The sequence below is a fragment of the Stegodyphus dumicola genome, chromosome 2 (genome assembly GCF_044657685.1).
Source record: "Stegodyphus dumicola isolate Sdum_Otavi_A_Nest chromosome 2, ASM4465768v1".
Taxonomy (NCBI): Eukaryota; Metazoa; Arthropoda; class Arachnida; order Araneae; family Eresidae; genus Stegodyphus; species Stegodyphus dumicola.
This window is the reverse complement of record NC_140769.1, coordinates 238,530,242-238,550,542: the sequence shown is the minus strand read 5'-3', so window position 1 is coordinate 238,550,542 and position 20,301 is coordinate 238,530,242. Positions and strand designations below refer to the sequence as shown.

Genomic DNA, 20,301 nt, shown 5'->3' with positions numbered 1-20,301 from the left:
AATCCTACGTTCTGACTATCAATTACATCCCTGGATGACTGAATATTATTCCTGATTGCAATAATATTCAATCTTTGCAAATCGCAAAACGAAATTATATTATTGCGATCAGCAATAATATAATTTTGTGATTTTGCAATCTTATCCTGTTTGTGAACACTCAAGTACAGAACCTTAGTCAAATCTTGTCTGTTTCCATTGAAATCACTACTACTAGTCCTGCAAAATTATGCCAATCACAGCTGCAAGATGATTACCTTTGAAAGATCATTGAAGCTTTTGGGAGTTCAAAGAAAGAAGTAGACTGTACAACTTGGATTCGAAGAGAATATATAATGAACAAAAGAGTGTTGTACCAATATTCTCCTGATTTGGAAGAAGCTAGTCGAAGTTGGTTGAAAGTCGAAGAAGACTTAATTCACTAATCAAGTTCTTTTGGGAAATTGAGGCTGTTATGGAGTCTCTCAAAATAAAAAATAAAGAAGAAGTAAAATGTGAGGAGTAAAATGTCATTATGTGAAAACCCATCAGAGGGATATCGAGGGTAGATATGTAGTGACTCTACCATTAAGGCAAGATGTTCATTTAGGTGATTCTTTGCAACTGACCACCCAACAGTTAAATAATTTGTAGAAGATACTAGACAAAACCCCTGAAGTGTCTAGGATGTACTGTGAGTTCATGAATGAATATGAAGCATTAGGGCATATGTAAAAAATGCAGAGCGTGTCGTAAACTCCTAAATACATAATGCCTCATCATGGTGTTTATAGAGCAGAGAGCAGTACGACTAAATTACGATTGGTTTTCAACGCATCAGCTCCTTCATCGTCTGATTTTTCATTAAACGACTGTTTGTTGAATGAAGGTGTGGTTCAAGATGACCTGTTTTCTAACTTCCTACAATTTAGAAAACACAAGGTGGCTTTCACTGTTGATATATGTAAAACGTATCGGCAGATTCGTATAGATGAGCAACGCAAACTTCAATGCATCCTTTGGAAAAATACGTTGAATGATGCATCTTAACTTTATCAATTACTTACCGTAACATATGGAACAAAATCAGCGCTTTTTTTAGCAACAAGAGTGTTGAAGCAGTTAGCCATAGATGAAAAGGATAAGTATCCATTGGCTTCTGAAACGATACTCAACGATTTTTTATGTCGATGACATTTTGTCTGGTACAGAAAATGTCACCTCTGCTGTAGAATTGCAGCGGCAGTTAATAGCCATGCTACAATCTGCGAAAATGGAATTGCACAAGTGGTGCTCAAATGAAAAAATTCTTTTAGAACAAGTTTCATTCGAAAAACAAGAGTATCACTTTGAAGAATCTTCACAAAGCACCATAAAGCCTCTAGGTTTAAGATGGAATCCAGAAGAAGACTCTTTCAGTTTTACTGTGTCTAGTTCATCAAAAATCTGTATAAAACTCATGGTTTTGAGAGATATTGCTAAACTGTTTGATCCTTTAGGTTTCTTAGGGCCTGTAATCATGCACGCTAAAATATTCCTGCAAAGGCTGTGGCTTTTACATCTAGAGTGGGATGATCCACTTCCTTTCAAAGAGCGACAAGAGTGAGAGACATTTCAAAAGGCCCTACCAGAGTTTAGACAAATCAAAGTCCCTCGTTACATTCTGAAAGAATCAACTAAAGAAATTGAGCTCCACTGTTTTGCTGATGCTTCAAAGTTTGGATATGGTGGAGTAATTTACTTGCATTGTGTCTCTGAAATTGGCGAAGTTAAAGTGACTTTACTTCGCAGCAAATCTCGAGTATCACCTATCAAAGTAATAACCATTCCTCATCTGGAGTTGTGTGCAGCAGAGCTCCTTTCCAAACTTGCGTATAAGGTAATAACATCTTTGAGTTTATATTTTCACAAAGTTATTCTGTACACAGATTCAACAATTGTGTTAGCCTGGATTGCTACATCTCCTCATCTTCTAAAAGTGTTTGTATCAAATAGAGTAGCTTGTACCCAAGAGCTAACTAAGGATTTCTGCTGGCAACATGTCAGAACTGCACACAATTCTGCTGACCTAATTTCTCGTGGTCTGAGCCCGGAAATTATTGTTGAGAACTCTTTATGGTTTCAAGGACCAAATTTTCTGCAACAACAGGTCATTAATTATAATAAATTATAATACTGTTAATAACAACTTGGAATATTCAAATGAGAACTATGTGTGAGAACTGAAATTTATTTCTAATGTAAATTTGACAGTAACTATTAACAATTCTCTTTTGGATTATGTTTTTAGTATTACTAACTGTTATGCTAAATTAATTAATGTTTTTGCTTATGTTTTAAGATTTATAAGAAATTGTATATCCAAGGAAAAACACCATAAAGTAGGTCATCTGACAGTAGGTGAGGTTTCGCTAAGCGAAAATAAATTACTTTCCTTAGTCCAACATCAAAGCTTTCCTGAAAAATTCAAGGAAAGGGAAGTAAGTAAAAATAGTCAGTTAAAAATTTTATGTCCCTTCTTAGATGAATCTTAAGTTATTAGAGTAGCTGGTAGACTACAGGAAGCTAACTTGCCTTTTAATACAAAGCACCCTGCTGTCATGCCAAAAAATCATAACTGACTTATTTAATTATGTTACAATATCATATTCCATACTGGAGCACAAGCACTCGTGCATAGCATTAGACAAAACTTTTGGCCGATAAGTGGACGTAATCTTGCTAGAAAGATAGTAAGAGAATGTGTAATGTGTGCCAAGGTAAAACCAGTATCGCTGGATCAAAGGATGGGAAATTTACCATTAGAGAGACTAAATCTATCCTTTCCCTTTAACCACACTGATGTTGACATTTGTGGCCCTTTTGGTATAAAATATACGACTCAGAAGAAGAGTGTAGTGCACAGGATTTATGTTGCAATTTTTGTTTGCCTCTTGACTTGTGCGGTCCACGTCGAGATCGTTTCAAATTTGTCTGCAGTTCTATTTAGTTTCGGCTTTGGAACTGGGAAAAAATGCATGTTTATTAAAAGAAAAAGCAAAAAATAAGCACTACAAACAAAAAAATAAGAGCTTTAAAGAAAAAGTAAGCACCTATAAGGACCGCTACGAACCCTGTTTAATCATATTTTGTCAAATGATTTTTGGCATTTGAAAGAACGAGACTTGCTTTACAATGCTCTATTGTGAAATTTCTAAAAAAATATCGTTATCATTAAGTACAAGGTATCTGAAATGGAACTATCATGCAACCAGATTAGAACCACCATTTATTTCCAGTTTTGTGACAAAAAGTCAGCTACAGAATGTGCACAGCTTTAGGTACTAATGTTGTATCATATGACACCGTGAAAGTTTGGTATCGAAAATTCAAAACAAGGATATTCAAGAAGGAGAGCGCTCTGGGTGACATACTGATGTCAATGAGGCCCACCTGTGAGAACTTGTGGAAGATCAGTATGTAACCACTCAGGAGCTTGCTAAGAAATTAGACGTCAGTACCATGTCCATTAGTTGGCCCATGCATCACATAAACTTGATGCACAAGTTCAATTGCTGGGTGCCACATGAGCTGACTCAACCAGATAAGGACAGATGAGTTTCATCCTGCACTATTCTGCTCTAATATCAATGGAAGGACAAAATTCTGGACCAGACCATCACTTGTGGGGGAAAAGTGGATTTACATCAACAAACACAGGTCAAAAAGGGGGTTTGGGTCTGCGCCCAGTGATCTCATCAACAGCATTTCAAAGTGCAATATGACTAACAAAAAGATTATGCTTTGTATCTAATGGAATTTGCCATGGTATTATCCACAAAGAATATCTGAAAAAAGGTAAAACCCTCGACAGTAAGGTGTACAGTAAGATGCTAGTCCATGTTGATGCTGGTATCAAGGAAAAGTGTTGAACTGAGTTCTGGCGCAAAAAGGTAATGTTCCATAAAGTTAATGCAAGACTCTCACATGTGTCTGCATTCACCGGCTCAACTTTGTATAGGCTCGAATTTTATTTTGGCCTATATGGTGCTACACCCACCATACCATATATGCCCAACATCGCTCCTTTGGATTTCTACTTTTTTTTCACACCTGCAGCTACATCTTACTGGTGCCAGGGTTCATACACATTTCTGCAGATGGAAATTAAGTACTTTTAATGACCATTAATGAAAAAAAATTAAGAACCTATCAGCAAATGGGAGCTGAATAAATTCAATTAAAATTCAATCAACTTATGTCTGAACTCCATTTTTGTAATAACCCTCTAAGAATAAAATATATCCGTAAGTAGGATGCATTCTTATTAAATATAATTTAATAAACATAACTATAAAACAAATTTGAGAATAAAATCCACTTTATAAAGTTTATTAAATAGCATTAAGTATTTTACATGTATAATAGTTGGACATAGTTTGAAAGAAGATTAGGGACATTTTTTATTTACATTTTACTAACAGTTAGCTTTATACATACAAAGTCCGTAATCCAGACTCATCGGGACTTCGCCGATTCTGGATTAAGGGTTTTTCCAGATTATAGATATTCAATTTAAATCTGGTAAGATGGCATGCAGAAATTATACAATTAAAAATATGAAACCGTAATTTATGAAATAAAGAGCAATTATGATTTAAAGGGTATCAAAATTTACAAAAAAAAAAAAAAAAAAAAAAAAAAAGCTTAATATTTATTTGTTTACTTTATTAAACATTTCTTTCAATGTAAGTTGTTTAATTTGCTTCATTTTCTGTACTAAACATGCATGCATAAACATTAAACGCGCATGCATAGCATTAAACGCACATGCATAAAGCATACAAAAAAAAAGTTCATGGCTTTGAGGTCCGGAATCATTCCGGTTTCCGGAAAATGCTTTGAGGTCAGATCATTCCGGATACCGGATACAGTACAATGTCTGTAATCCGGACGGATTACAGACATTGTACTGTATTGTTTTTTTTTTCCTTTTATGTCTTATTTTGCCATGTACTTAGTCTAGAGGTTTAGTAAACAGCAGGTAAATTTTATATCAAAAGTCATAGGTTAAAATGAGATGTAAAATCGCATTTAGCATGATACAAAAAAAAAAAAAAAAAAAAAAAAAAAGACTGGCTGTTGTCACCGCTCCTGTTTTTCCCTACAGAGAGACCTGCTGATTAGAACAAACCTGAAATGTCTGATATAAGCACGGCTGTTAAGTTTTGAAAGTTAGCTGGGCTCTGTCTGACGAGCTAGTGTCGTAGCTTCGTTTAGAGTTCCAGAGGTCGTAACTCAGCTACTTTAAGTTTCTAATAATCCACTAAAGCACCAGAGGTGATAAGTTGTTTTGCATTGTTGTAAGTCTCACTAGATGCGAAGAATAAGTTTTACACGAATTTTTACATTTCTGTGTTTTATCTTGTGACCACGGTAAGGGTCAAATGAAAGGCAATAACTCGCTTTAATATGCAGAGATAATTTTTAAGCATAAGCAGTTAGTTATAAACAAATAAATTAGGTATTAGATAACCTTACTCATTATGGATTTATATGGTCACTATTAAATCTTACTTCTTTTTTAACAATATTTGTTAAAAAAAGCCCTATTAAAATCACAATCTAATAAGATTTCACAATTTAAAATGCATGTAATCTCTAACATTGATTCTTAAACGATATTAGATAATTACACATTAAAAGATACAACCCATTTATGTTTCATAACAACAACACTCAACAAAATATGCATCTTTTTAATTTAAAGCCTTCCCAGACATTTTGGCTAATTTATATAGATTTCCTTCTCTTTAAGCATTTTTTCTAACAATTAGAAATTTGTCTCAGTATACAAAACAATGTTCTCACTAGTTTCTGCATGTTTTATCTCCTAACCTGTCAACCTCTCCACAATGCACCTATGAAGGTTTTACTTGAACTGGTAAAAGTTAAATAGTCCAAAACCCCTCTCCCCAACAGATGTGAAGCAAATTGTCGCTATGTCTGAAAGTAACTACAAAGTCAGACAGGTTTAAATAAGCTTCTTATTTAAAAAGAAGTTAGAACATAAAGGCATGTTCTTATGCATGCTCAATTACAGCTCGTAGTGATGTAATTAAACAAGAGTCAAATTCAAACTAAAAATATGGACTAGTGATCAAAGACTATACAACTTAATTTAAACTGAAGCTGTCTCAGTGACTCTATCATCATAACAAATTCAAATGCCGGCAGCAGTTATGCAAAGACGAATAATTAAAAATTATAAGAGCTGGCAGGAACCTATGCAAGGAACAAGTGAAGGTCAGAAACGCACTCTTGTCTTACACTCCAAAAAACCTCAGTTTAAAAACTGTCTAAGTGATTTATATTCTGGTAAGAAAATAGAAATGGGAAATTATAGTAAATGCTGAAATTGTAAACAACTAGATAATTTACATAATAATAACTGTACATATCTTTGAAGAATAATTTTCTTTCTCTTTATGCATTCAATTTCTTTCTTCCATGTTTCCTTTTCATTTTAGAATTTTTGGATTTAATTAAAGATTTCTGTTATTCTAAAGAAATTAAATGCATTTAGAATGTATAAAAGAAAAGCTGCTAATTTTATTTCTCTAGTAATATGAAAATTCAGAGGAAATATGAAATATATATGGTAAGGTCTGGTTACAGAGCTCGTGTGGCAAATTTTTAGAATTTAGTGACACGCCAAGCAACAAAATCTAGAAATGGGAAAAATATTAAAATTTAGAGCACGCATTGGAAGTAGAATTTAGGATCCTCAGAGATTGCATCAGGTGGGAAAATACTTGGCACCGGCACTGTATATGATGCATTAAGACATATTAGAAGAATCTTTTAAATTGACAGTTTTTAATTGCTTTATTAATACAAAAATTCCTTTCTATAATTTGCCTGTCCATATGATAAAATTAGAAGCATTTTGTATATTTTCCATGCTTGTGTCTAGTGAAAAGCAGAGAAAATAAAGGGAAGATATATATGTTAAGAAAAAAAATTGTAATATCAAAAGTAAAACATTCAACTATTATGTTTTCATTACTCTTCCAGACGTTCTCCAAAAAGTAAGAAATTACATGTTAATAACATGGACACATTTTCCATTTTGTCAATTTTTCTGGAATCTTCTAGATCTATAAATCTTGCCTTCAAATCTCTCTAAACTTTCCAAGCTGCAATGTCTAAAATCCTAAAGAAAAATTACCCCTACAAATTCGGTAACAGCAAAAAGGCCAGAAATATTTTGAAAAAGAAAATCGGATGGAAAAAGTGTAAAATTAATTTTATAGAGATAACTGTCGCATATTCTGAATATTCTGAGACAATTACACACGAAAACTTTTGCCATGAAAAAATTAAAACGACATTTTTAATTAATTACATAGCTAGTTTGCTTTTGCTAAGAACTGTTTTGTAAATTGTGCTTTGTAGCATTATACCTTGCTTATTTTTCAGATTCAAAATATTGTACAAGTGCTCAAAATGGAACTTTATAATACGACATCAAAAAATAAAAATGCTTTATTTTAATGTTATTTCTTAAATGTAATTACAATATATTACCATTATTTTAATGAAATTTATGAATGTTATAAATGTTCTAAAAAAGTCGTTGAAAAATTCCCAGACCTTGGAATTAAAAAATTTCTATAAAAACTGATCTTAAAATCGTCAAAATATTGATAAGTCGCCAAATTTAGAACCGTTTAATAAAAGAAAATAAAAGAATTTACATCCCCAAAAGCGAAAAGTTGTTTTAGAGCTCTTTAGTAGAAAAAATGAAAAATTTTGAAAAAACATATGTCTCACTTCTTGCTCATAACACATTTACCCATTCAAAAGATAACCATATTTGTCAGTGAATCGCCAAAAACATTCCTCCAAAATGCTAATTCACACTCAAAATGACAGTCATAAAAACAAACACAAATTTCATATGATTAAATTTAAGGACCTTCTGCCTATTTTGGTCAAAATTAAGGACTTTTAAGGACCAAAAATCGATTAAAAAAACTTAAGGACTTTTAAGCACTCTTAAGGACCATACGAACCCTAGGTATTATCTTCCATTCTTCACAGGATGTCCGAAATGAGGTTGATCTGTTTTTGGATTTGCGGCCACCAAGTTTCTGGGCTGAAGACTTTGAGAAACTACCAAAATGTTGGCAAGAAATCATAGATTTGGGTGATTATTAATACTTGCACTAAAGATACTGCTTTCATGTTTTTTTCTAACTTTATTAAAAACGTTTTTCGGCAGAAAACTTTCGTTACAACCAGATATTAAAAAGTTGACAAATACAATTAAATGTGTTGGTTTTTGTATGAAGAAAAAAATTATAATAAAATTGATTTTATAAGAACTTGCAAATAAATTTTAAAGAACAATAAAAATGTTTCTCTTCTTTCAGAAGGGTAGGATTATCATGACTTCATAAAACTAAAATTCACAATTACTTGAGATATGATTATATGCTTTAAATTTAAATTGCTTACAGTCTGATGACAGGAAGCACATGTAACTGCTGAACAATCAGGGCAGTATAATTTCTTCAGCCGTGGGCTTGCAATGAATCCAGATGAACACTAAAATTTTTTTTAAAGGGGGAAATGAAAAGTTAAATATTTAATAAATAAACACTTGCTCAAGCATAAATATACTACTTTATTTGAAAACTACTTTATTGAAATATATACTACTTTATTGAAACTATGTTGAATCACAGTTCTAAAAAAACTGCATAAAGGAAAACTAAATCATTATTTTAAAATTTTCTAATTTGGAAAAAAAAAATACTGAGAACTTAAATCACAGAATTTTTCTAATTAATTTATAAATTGGTATTAAAGGTATTATTTTTTATAAAGTTTAAATAGTATGTTAGTCACTAAATATTATTAGATCCTTTTCCTTCATTGAAAATTATCAGAATGTCCTAGAATAAGGAGATAAGCGAGTAGAAGTTGCAGTATTTTTATGATAGACAATTTTTCATGTATGATGAAGAGAGAAAAATAACAGTTGACAATTTAACATAGCAGTTTTCAACATTCTCAAAAAAAAAAAAAAGGTTTTAAGTTTTTAGCATCTATTCTCTGAAATTAATTAAGGGTTACATTAACATTCTTAATGACCTATATAACATCAGGCATATTTTTTATACTACTAAGAACTCAGAAACATTCCGATATTTTACAAAAGATTTCTTGTTTTTCTATAAATGTGTTAAAGGCAAATAAAACAAAATAAGTGTTTTAAGACTTATTTTTACCTATTTTTATAAAAATATTAAACTTCTGCTATTCTGAGATTAAAATCTAGATTTCATACAAAACTTTGAAAACTGATATTTTGGTATTTAATGCACATAACAACAAGAAAATAAAAATTTTGAACTTAAAAATGATTCTCAAAGCATAACAACTAAATTTCTTATCAGACTATTAAATAAATGTTAAACATTAAAAATAAATAAACAAAATGCTGGTTTTACACCTTCAACTGATTAATAGTCTTTCAGCCAACTTAAATGTCACAAAAAATCTCATTTAATATATATATATACAACATGTCCGCAAAAGTCCTTACCGAGCCTTTATTTTTGCAACCATTCACAGTATACATGTACTTCAAATTACAAAAATGTTTTTAATGAAGCAAATATTTATGTTTTCTCATTTTTAAATTTAAAAAAAATTTAAGGTTAGAACCAATACCTATATTTATAATATGGAAAATTTTATACTCATTATTAAAAAAAATGTACAAAGAGTTTCACTCACATATGACGAAAACTGACCAAGATATTTAATTTCAAAGTGTGCAATTTTTTACGTCATTTTCACCTAGCCTTGAAAGGCCAGTTAATAAATAAATTAAGATTTCTTTCTTTCTTTTTTTTTTTTTTTTCTTTTTCTTTAAAATATCATAAAATGATATTCTATTTTGTTATAAGCTAAAAGTGTTTTCTCTCTAGTAATTCTTAAATTTTCAAAAGCCAAAAATATGCTAATATTTTCATAGAACTTTACTACTTTAGAATTGGTAAGACCCGCCTAACGCTAGAGGGTGCTAAGAGCGCCATTGAGTGTGCTGAGATTCGATGGAAGTTACTCGATGGATGATGTGCGATTTCCGAGATTGAGATATTATTATATTTAATTAAATCAATTTATATTTTATTGATTGGTGATTATTGAATTTGATTTATTGATATGAGATGTGATATGTTTTGCTGAACCACCAGACTTTTGACAAACTTGGATTACCACTGAATCTCAAAACCACCGATGCACAAGAATCATAATCTAATAATCATATAAAAAATTCATTAAACAAGAAATATTTAAAATTTTGAATTTATGAAAAACATTAAGAAATGCCAATCTCTCAATACCGTCTTCAGCTTAAATGCAGCTCCTGAATGTGAGGTAAACCTAAAATGAAGTACTTCATTCAATTTTTGTCTCATGGGAATGATATTTTTTATTTTTTACTTTTTATAATAAGGATTAAATTTTCCTACATATGCACAAAGATGAGAAGACCATATAAAATGTTTTGTAATTTTACAAAATTGTTCTTTTTTTAAACTAAAAAATGCCAGATCATGAATCATTTAAAATATTTTTGTAATTGAAAGTATATGGTTGTGAAAATAAAATCCGGGTAAGGACTTTTGTGGACACAGTGCATATACAGCAGAATTCCAATAAATTGAATATCTTGGAAACAAGCAAATTTTTGCAGATTATAAGTCAAGTCTTTCTGAGTTTTGCTTAGACTTTTCCTTTTTAATTTTTAAATTAAATTTATGTTTGTACATAGATAGCTAATTAAAATACACTGATAACTTCAGAATTATTTACCCTCTGGGTGGCATAACTTTTTGGATCTGCTCATGAAATCCTACATTTAAACACATTTTATTAGCTAAATTTTTGTAATTATTTATTTTTGTCTTGGTTTTCATAAACTTCTGTTCATTAAGATAATGTATACATTATTTAAGAAAGAAAGCAAAATATTTTGAATTATAATCTAATACATACAAAGTGACAAAAATGTCATGGTCGAGTAGAGGCAATCATGTGACTCAGAGGGTTAATCAAGATTTACTGGCTATAAAAATATTATATATTTAAATGTTACTAAAGGGAAAATAATAATATCAGTAGATGAGGGAACACTGCAGAAAGATTTTAAGAACTCATTGTAAAAATTAATCAAAGAGTTTTACATTAAAAAAATGTATATTCACCAACAAAATTACTTTCAAAATACCTTTTACACTATAAAATGAGAGAAAAAATAAATACTTAAATAAATGTGTATAAAACTCTTAATCATTTTTCTAAACTTCAATTCTTAAGCTAGTTACACCATGGCATTCAACACATGCACAAATGAACTACCAATAAAATGAACTAAAAAAATTAACAAATGAACTTATAAAAACTATTTTTTATTTGTTTTTTAGCCTTCTATTTATATTATTTTATACATTTCAAATCAAAGTCTTCCCCTCCCTCCACACCTGAAATTAAGCAGTTTTGTTAGAACTGATGATATCTTAATATAAGATGAATGACATAATAATTAAGTAATGTAACAATGTAAAGAAAGTGGTTGATTAACATTATTACCACTAAAATATCATAATATATCATATTTACATTATTTGTGATATCTTTAAATAACCAAGAGTGTCCTTACTTTAAAATTTAATTCTGAAACTTACTTGAGAACACCAGTGAAAATTTGGATCTTTTGTTAAAACTTCATCTCGAAGTTTTCTTTGAAACAAGTCATAAACTTTGCTGTCCAGTATATTTCTCAACTATTCAAGTAAAAGAAAAAGAAAGAAATTGAAATTATAGATAAGGTACTCTAAAACTACAGATAAATCTAAATTAATATTGGATGGCAACTAAAATGCATAGAAACAATGCATATAAAATTTAATATTGCAATTATATTAGAAAACAAGGTTTGAAATCAAAAGTTAATTATTTAAAATAGCATCTTTGCATTTGCCAAGTATTTGTCATTTGTTTACTTATTTTGTGGTAGCAGAAGAAGTAACAGAATATCAAATTATGTATGGAAGAAAAGATCCTTTGTTGAAGACAATTTAAGGAAACTCGAAGCATTCAGTCCATTTGTGAAGAACTGAACTTAGAATGAATTAAGTGTTCAATGGTCTCATCAACTTAACACCACTGACCTAATTTTTAAGGCACTGCATAATATAAAAGTATGAAATAAAAAACAATAAAACAAAACAAAAATTAATAGTAAGTCTGAAAGCTTTAAAAAAAGCTCAGAAAGCTTTTAAAGGTTCTGTTGGTTTACTTTATTTTAATTATATCTTCTTTTATTCTTCTCACCCTAATTATATGTAAAATGTGTCAGCTATCTTATACCTTATCATATATCTTAATAATTAATAATTCTAATTAGCATAACTTAAAATTATTACAGACTTTATACTACTAATGCAGACTATTCGTATAATTTCAAGAATTTACTCATTTTCAAGAATTTTCAAAATATTTGTAGATTCTGCTTTTAAATTAAAATTACCTTCACTTACCATCATTTCCAGGTGATTGAAGTATTCTTGTATGTTTTGATCTGTAATATCTGGCTTAAAACAAACAGGGCACAGAAGTGTGAATATACTACGATCATAGATTAAAGAGGTAAAGTGAGCTTTCAAGCACTCCTTGCATGCTCGATGTGTACAATGGAACATTGAAGCCATCTGTAAAATCATATTTTCATATTAGTAAAACAGTAATAATCATAATCAATTCATAATATAACTATAATTTTGAGCAAAACTGTATAAATACTATCATCTCTGCTAAGCAACATACAAATGAAGGAATGACTTTTTATATTTCCATTATTGGAGCTATCACAGTGAATGATTTTGAAATCAATATATAGACAGCAGCACAAAAATATATAAAAGAAAAAAATTCAAAATTTTATGGAAACTTTTAAGTATGAAGATGAAAGTGTTTTTGAAAATATAAAACATAACTTTTTAATGTGATCTTTGAATGCCAGAAAACACAACTGGTAAACTGATAAGATAAATACAGAATGTTTACAAATTCACAGATATACTAAAGAACAAATTCACCAATTCAAGTCACTTTTTGATCCCTATTACTAAAAGAGATTAGGGATATTTGATTACCAAGAATGTTTGATTCCTTACTAAAATGTATACCAAAATCAATTAATAAAGTTTTAAAATCTGGTAACATGTTTATATCTTCACCTTTTAAAGTTATATCTTTGCATAAAAACTGACAACAAATAATAATTTACAGAAGTTTTTGTTTTAGGATGAGAAGTGACTTTTTGAATACAGCAAATTCAGCTTTCTTCAATGTAAATATACTGAATGTATCATTTTCTATAATTTATAACTTAAGGTAGTTAACTTTTCACAATTTTATAATAAAAGTTTTCTTGTCTAATATTATTTCCATAGTTTTGAGTATTTACTATCCAACAGGAATTTTTATTTAAAACAATGTGGATATTTGATACCACACAACTAAGACATATATTCCTAGAAATCAAGTACTTGTATTAATATGGTGTGTCATATATGATTACTTTCATTTCATAATATACTACAACTAAATTTTACATGAACTGTAACTTATGCAATAGTATAGACTCAGTTCCATAAAAATGAAAATAAAATAAACTATCTGATAAACTCTAAAAAGATGTGATATTTTGTCAGAATTTCTGCATTAAGTACACAGATTGTTATAATTTTGTTCTTCAAATATCGATGTTAACTTTGGAAGCCAAACACACATGATTTGTGTTAACAAAGGAAAAAAAAATAGCTGACCAAATTTAAAAGACAAGAATTTTAAATTTAAAGCTAGTTCATCTCATAATGAAAATAATGTTTAGAATTTGCACAACATGTGAGAAAAGGAATTTTATTCTGATCAACTTCAAGAGTTTGAAGAAATGGAAATAGACTACTCATGACTCTTGCTTGAAGGTGAATAATTTTGCTAAAATTTCAATAAAAGAGGAAAAACTATTTATTAAATGAGTAGAAGGGAGAAAAATGGGTTTTCTGAACAGGAAATTAATTTTTAAAGAGGAAAGTATTACTTTTAATCAATTCATTTTTCTTAAAAATTGATACAAGTATAGTTAATGAGAAAGATTGTACAAAGTAATCTAATCATATGCTACTAATTTTAAAAAAAAATTATTTTCATAATTTTAATTACAGTTTTATCACTAAATTTGTGTTCATAATTTTTATGCAGATCTACAATCCATCTGCTAATTCCAACAAAGAACCAAAAATTAATATATACATTTAAAATACTATTTACAGAACATTAGATATTTCTATAAGTGTACCCTTTTTAAAATTTTTGACTAGTCTGAAATATCCATAACATAAATATCTGAAGGGATCAAATGTCCTCTGATCCCTTTTTGCAAGAGATATTTGCATTAAAAGTCAAGCTTTATGCAGAGTACTAAAAATGTAGTTTCTGTTTTAATTTTAAAAAAATTTAAAAATTGCAGTTCGTTAAAACATATTTAATTATTATCAGTTAAAGAACATACTTTGTTAGGTTAAAACCTGACAAAAATCCTGTTAAAAATTTCTAAAATATCAGTCTACAGCAAACAAAAAAATTAAAACCGACGAAAAGTAAATTGACATCCTCAGTCTTCCTAAGTAATGCTTGTAGACAAAATTACATAACAAAAGGCAGTCATTTTGGTGGTTATTCATTCAAAATTGATTAAAATAGTGATCATTATTAACTAAGCAGCTGGATTCCTGAAATTATTCATTACTACAGCAAATTCTGATAAAAGTATGGAAACTTTTCATCTGATTAATAAAGCATGCTGAGTATTTTATTGGTTATAGAATTTGCATCAAGAAGACTATGTCAAAAGTTAAATTTTTATATTTATAAAACCCTCCTATATTTAGTGCTGAACCCATTTTCACAAAACTTTCTATTGAAAAATTACATAATCTGATGAACTTAAAATAGATGCATTGCTAGACAGGCCTGCAAAAAATTAGTTTTTATTCAAAGTTAAATTCCCAAGTTTAAATGTTTATTTTAATTATTTTTTAGAATTATGAATTTATCCTACTTTTTATCTTCACAGAATTAAAAATAAGCGTGTTGCATGAAAATCTGAATACTTTGAAAATACTTTCTCAATAAGGTTTAGAGAAAATCAAAAATATTTCAAGCAATTATGACAGATATCTTAGTAATGCATCCCACACGTGCAGAATAAGTGAAAGACATCTAGGCATTAAATAATGAAATGTTATCATTTTTACCTTATTAAAGTAGCCTGCCTGCAAATAAGCAAAAAAAAAAAAATAAATAAATAAATAAATAAATAAAGCAGAACAAAGTATACCCAGAACAAAAAAAGAAGTCTATTAGGGAGAGCTATAACTTAGAGAAAGTTTCAATGTGTTATGGTTTGAAGGTGAAGTTATGTATATTGTTACTTTAATGGATCAAGCCATGTTCCTCACTCTTATTTAATACTAGTTTTTGGAATACAAATGACAGGTAGAGCTACTGCAGACATTCCCCAAGAGCAGTTAAGGAATTCAAAATGTTTAAGAACTTTTTTTCTGTCTAAATAAGTGATAAAATTAATTAATAAATAGCAATAAATTGCCTAAACAAATATTATAATCCAACACCTTAACATCAGAATCACTGAATTAAAATTATTTCAAGAACTAATTCTACTGAGCCTGTGCAAACTGGCTGAACTTACTACTACCCAAATCACTATGCAAATCATGTGCTTTGACAAAGGTGTCATTTCATGCAATTACATCTTCAGCTCATACCTTGTCCATTGCATTTAATAGCCCTCGATTACTTCCCATGGAATTATCTAAATAGAGAGTATTTATGAATAGATAAAAAAACATTCAGCAGTTAAAGGAGAATATTTTAATACAGCAGTTAACTCCAAATATTCTAATACTCGTAAGAGTCCTGGAAGAATGCTTTGCAACAACTATGTAAAAGCCCAGCTGTGTGAGGCTGAAAATGGCACTCACTAACTTGGCATTCTCTTCAACATCTAGCTTGCGAATGCCTCCATTTATGATATGATGCTAATTTGAGAAGAAATACATGCAAACCCTACATCTACAATCAGCATCTAACTAAAATATTCATTGTGTTTTATTAATTACATATAAAACTTCGAAGCAAAAGTTGCAAAGATATTAGTAACATATAAATTTATGAAGTCAGCTGCTTAATTAATAAAAAACACATTTCAAACAATTTTGAATGATTAGTTGCCTAAATAAGTAGTTTTTATTTTGTAATTTCTTTTTAAATCTGATTAATTAATTTCTTTTTAAATCTGATTAATTAATTTCTTTTTAAACCTCATTAATCTGATTATTGTAATTTCTTTTTAAACCTCATTAATCTGATTATTGTAATTTCTTTTTAAACCTCATTAATCTGATTATTGTAATTTCTTTTTAAATCTGATTATTAATTTCCTAAATTTCTTAGGAAAATCTGGGGGAAAAAATTTCCTTTTTACAGATTTTAATTCTTTCACCTACTGTAAATATGAATTTGTAACCTTTTTTCTTTCTTTCTTTCTTTTTTTTTTTTTTTTTTACAATAACTTACAGAAATGGAAATTCAAAGTAAATGTGATCATACAAATATGCTGCTTTACTGGCACTAAACGGAAATATTTTTTTTTAAATTAATGAGAGATTAATTGTTAATCTTACACTTCTGACTAAATTCTGTCAAAAACAAATAAAAAAAAATCATATAATGCTCTTCAATATAATGTATACAACATGTTTTAAAATATATATTAAAAAAATTATAATCAAAATTTAATAAATTTTCATAACAAAACTTTCATTTATATAGAAAAAAATAATTTAAATTACTGTCTATAAATGGAGGTCAAATACAAGTTTGCTTTGAATTGATAAGAATCAAGAGATCAAATTTTATTTTACAAATGCAGTAATTTAATAGCTAAATCAGATGCAGACATACCAGATTAATTGGAAATCTGCAACTGCAAAGTTCACATAATTGTGTTAGGAATTTGACTGCATGATATACACTGTTGCACTGGCGAGATGCCATCAAAGCATCTTCTTCTTCAAACTGCATTTCAATCAGTTTAGCTGCAATAAAAGCCTTCTCTTTATTTGCACACTTTCCTTCACTCTGCAGTTTAATCATACGTTCCTAGTAAGTATAATAATAAATATGCATTAATTAAATATAAATAAGCTGAAAATAAAGGTAGTAAAAGCTAAGATATCTTGATATATTTTAGATAGCTGTACACAGGGGGATTCAAAACTAGAGTAACAAACTTCTAAGAGTGCTGGGGTATATCCAGATGACTTGGAATCCCTTAGCAATGTAGGATCAGAAATGTAATCCTAACAAAATAGGAGGGGATTAGAGTCTGTTGCAGGAAAACCACCAACAGCCACCTGTAAAGATATTACGATGGAAAATATGACTAAATCATGATCACAAACTGCAATTTAAAGACCATAAGTTTAAAATAAGACATGATTTTCCTGATAATGAAGTTGCCTTAAATTTTGGAATGTGGGCACCAAATTCGGACAACCGGATATAATATCGGACATTTTGAAATATGCTGGGCATCTGTCAGATATTCGTGGTAGCCATGAAGACGTGTCATTTCAAAATGCCCAGTGCATTTCAAAAAGTCGAAGATTCCAAGGTCTTAGACCATGTTACAAAATGTCAGGACTTACTTTTATGGTCTTTACATGTCAGTTTGAGATCCCTATGAATTTCAACATTTTCTTTTCACTGTTACTGCTGACGAGCTGGAGGATAAACAAAGATGCAGGAATGATAAGCCAATAATGGGTGGAAAAAGTCTTTGTTTAGAAATAATTTAGAATACACTTTCAGTTTCAAAAGAAGTATTCAAAGTTTCAACCATTCACCATTATGCAGGTTTCGCAAAGGCAAAGCATCAACTGTCAGACCCTTTCAAAAATACCCAGATTGTCTTGGATGATTGCAGCTACTAAGGAGATTCTTGCAGTGACTTCATTGTTACAGTCAATGGGCATTTCATAGATGATGGCTTTCAGGATTCCCCACAAAAAGAAATCCTGCTAGATAGATCAGGTGATCATGGTGTCCACGGTATGTTATCATCCAAGCCCAGTCCACTGTAATGCAAATATATTGTTCTAATAATCCCATACAGTAAGGGCAAAATAAAGCTACTCATCATGTTGGTACCCCATTGCATGCTGAACAGACGTAGGGAACATTATCAAGTAGTTGTGACAGTACCTCCTATACAAAAACTAGATATTTTTTACCATCTAGTAGGGATGATGAGAAATATGGCCCCATTAAGTAATCACCAATAATACCCACACATACATTCACAGAAAGCTATCACTGGGCAGCATATGGGTACATACTTCGTGATTTGTCATGGCTCTACACACGAGTATTGCACTCACAAAAGACTGCTTCATGATAGCAAATGGCATTCTCTGTAAAAAGGATGCAGGATGAAAATGCTGGATACTAATTGCATTTGTTCACATACCAGTGCAAGAATTCCACACATCAAGGATATTCCTCAGGCTAAAATCATTGGATCCAGTGGAAAAGATATGAATACAAACACTTCCTATGTAATGTGCACTGGACTGAGATATTGTAATATCATGGGCAATTTTTCGTGTGCTTGTACCAGGAGCTTCTTCCACTCAATGCAATGTTTTGTCTTCTAACGCAAGTGTATGCATCCTTCGTAGCCGCTTTGTTCATGCTTGCTCTTGCAGAATGCCCCATATTCACACAGGTTGCAGTACAAATTTGCAAACATTCAGTAATTTGGTGCACATCTGTTCAGCATACAACTGTGTCAAGCCCCTCCATTGCAGTGAACTTCATACACAATGCGCATGTCATCATTTCCATGTTCATAAATTGTTCTATCCTTTTCATAAAGAATAAGAAATGACTAATGCTACATTTCAACTATATAACATTTTCTAACTACATTTCAACTCTGGCACCCTTAAATGTGTAAAACTTAGATGGTAAGAAATGATTTCTGGCACATAGCCAGAAAACTCTGCACAGTTTACTTATTGGAAAAGTCAAGATTTATTATGGCCTTAAGGTCTTTAAATGTCATTTGCGATCACGATATATTTATATCTTCCATCATAACTCCTCTCCAAGTAGCTATCGCTATTCCTGCAATAACCCATAATATATCCTCCATCCCATTAGAACTGCACTTCCATTCCTACATTGCTATGGCACACCAAGTTATCTAGATGTAACCAGCTACTCCTAGAAATTCGTTCCTCCAGTTTTTAATTACTGTGTATAATCAACATAAATATTTAGCAGTTATAATTCTTTTATATAGTAGAAATCAGCAGTTATTTAATTAATAAAACAAGGGATTATAAAACAATGTTAATAAGTGAAACAAATTATAAAACAAAATTGTATACATTAGTGTAATAGATAAATAACAAAAATATGTATCAGACAAAGGCTTGTTGTTTTTTTTTTATCCTTCAAAAAACACAATTTTAACAATTTTTTGCTTGCATAATTGGTGGAAGAATAATCTCTCTACACATAATAAAGGGGGAAATTATTTGTTGTTCTGAATATATTAAATAGAAGAAAGAAGTATCAAATTTAACTTTAAATTAAAAAAAAAATTACAAACTTTTTGTAATTAAAAATAATAACGATGTGTACTGATTAATATTAAATGCAGTTAATATTTATAAAATTATATAGTTTAATTTTTTATTTACATTGTAACACATATGTAAGTCATTACCAGGTTACTTTTATAAACAAAACTTTAAAATTCTCACTTCTCTCAAAAAATTGCAGTAATATACATGTAACTGAATTTTTTTTAAAAAAAGTAAGTTTACATGTATACTGTATACATCTTTAAAAAAAAAAGGTTAAACTAAGAAAAAGAAAATTTTTAAAATAAAAATCAAACTTTCTCTTTAGCCTTGTAGAAAAAGAAAAACTACTAAAAGAATACAATTAATTATAACAAATTATAGGGTTTTAACAAATATTTCCACACAGAGAATTAAATAAATTTTTTTCATAGAATACTTTAAGCTACATGCTTTAGAAACAGCTTAAAGTTTTCAAGCTGACTGAAATTCTGAATGCAGAAAAAATTTATATAAAAAT

General features: G+C 29.8%; 1 protein-coding gene across 3 annotated transcripts in view; it reads right to left on the bottom strand.

The window, feature by feature from the left end:
• Positions 1-20,301, bottom strand: part of LOC118203840 (uncharacterized) — a 156,065-nt gene that overhangs the window by 22,131 nt on the left and 113,633 nt on the right. For all 3 annotated transcript variants that reach the window (XM_035376128.2, XM_035376130.2, XM_035376129.2), the window contains 4 exons: positions 17,092-17,289; positions 12,582-12,752; positions 11,727-11,825; positions 8,482-8,571 (listed from right to left, as the gene is read on the bottom strand). In XM_035376128.2, coding sequence (XP_035232019.2) covers positions 8,482-8,571; positions 11,727-11,825; positions 12,582-12,752; positions 17,092-17,289 — 558 coding nt within the window. The remainder of the gene's footprint in view (positions 1-8,481; positions 8,572-11,726; positions 11,826-12,581; positions 12,753-17,091; positions 17,290-20,301) is intronic.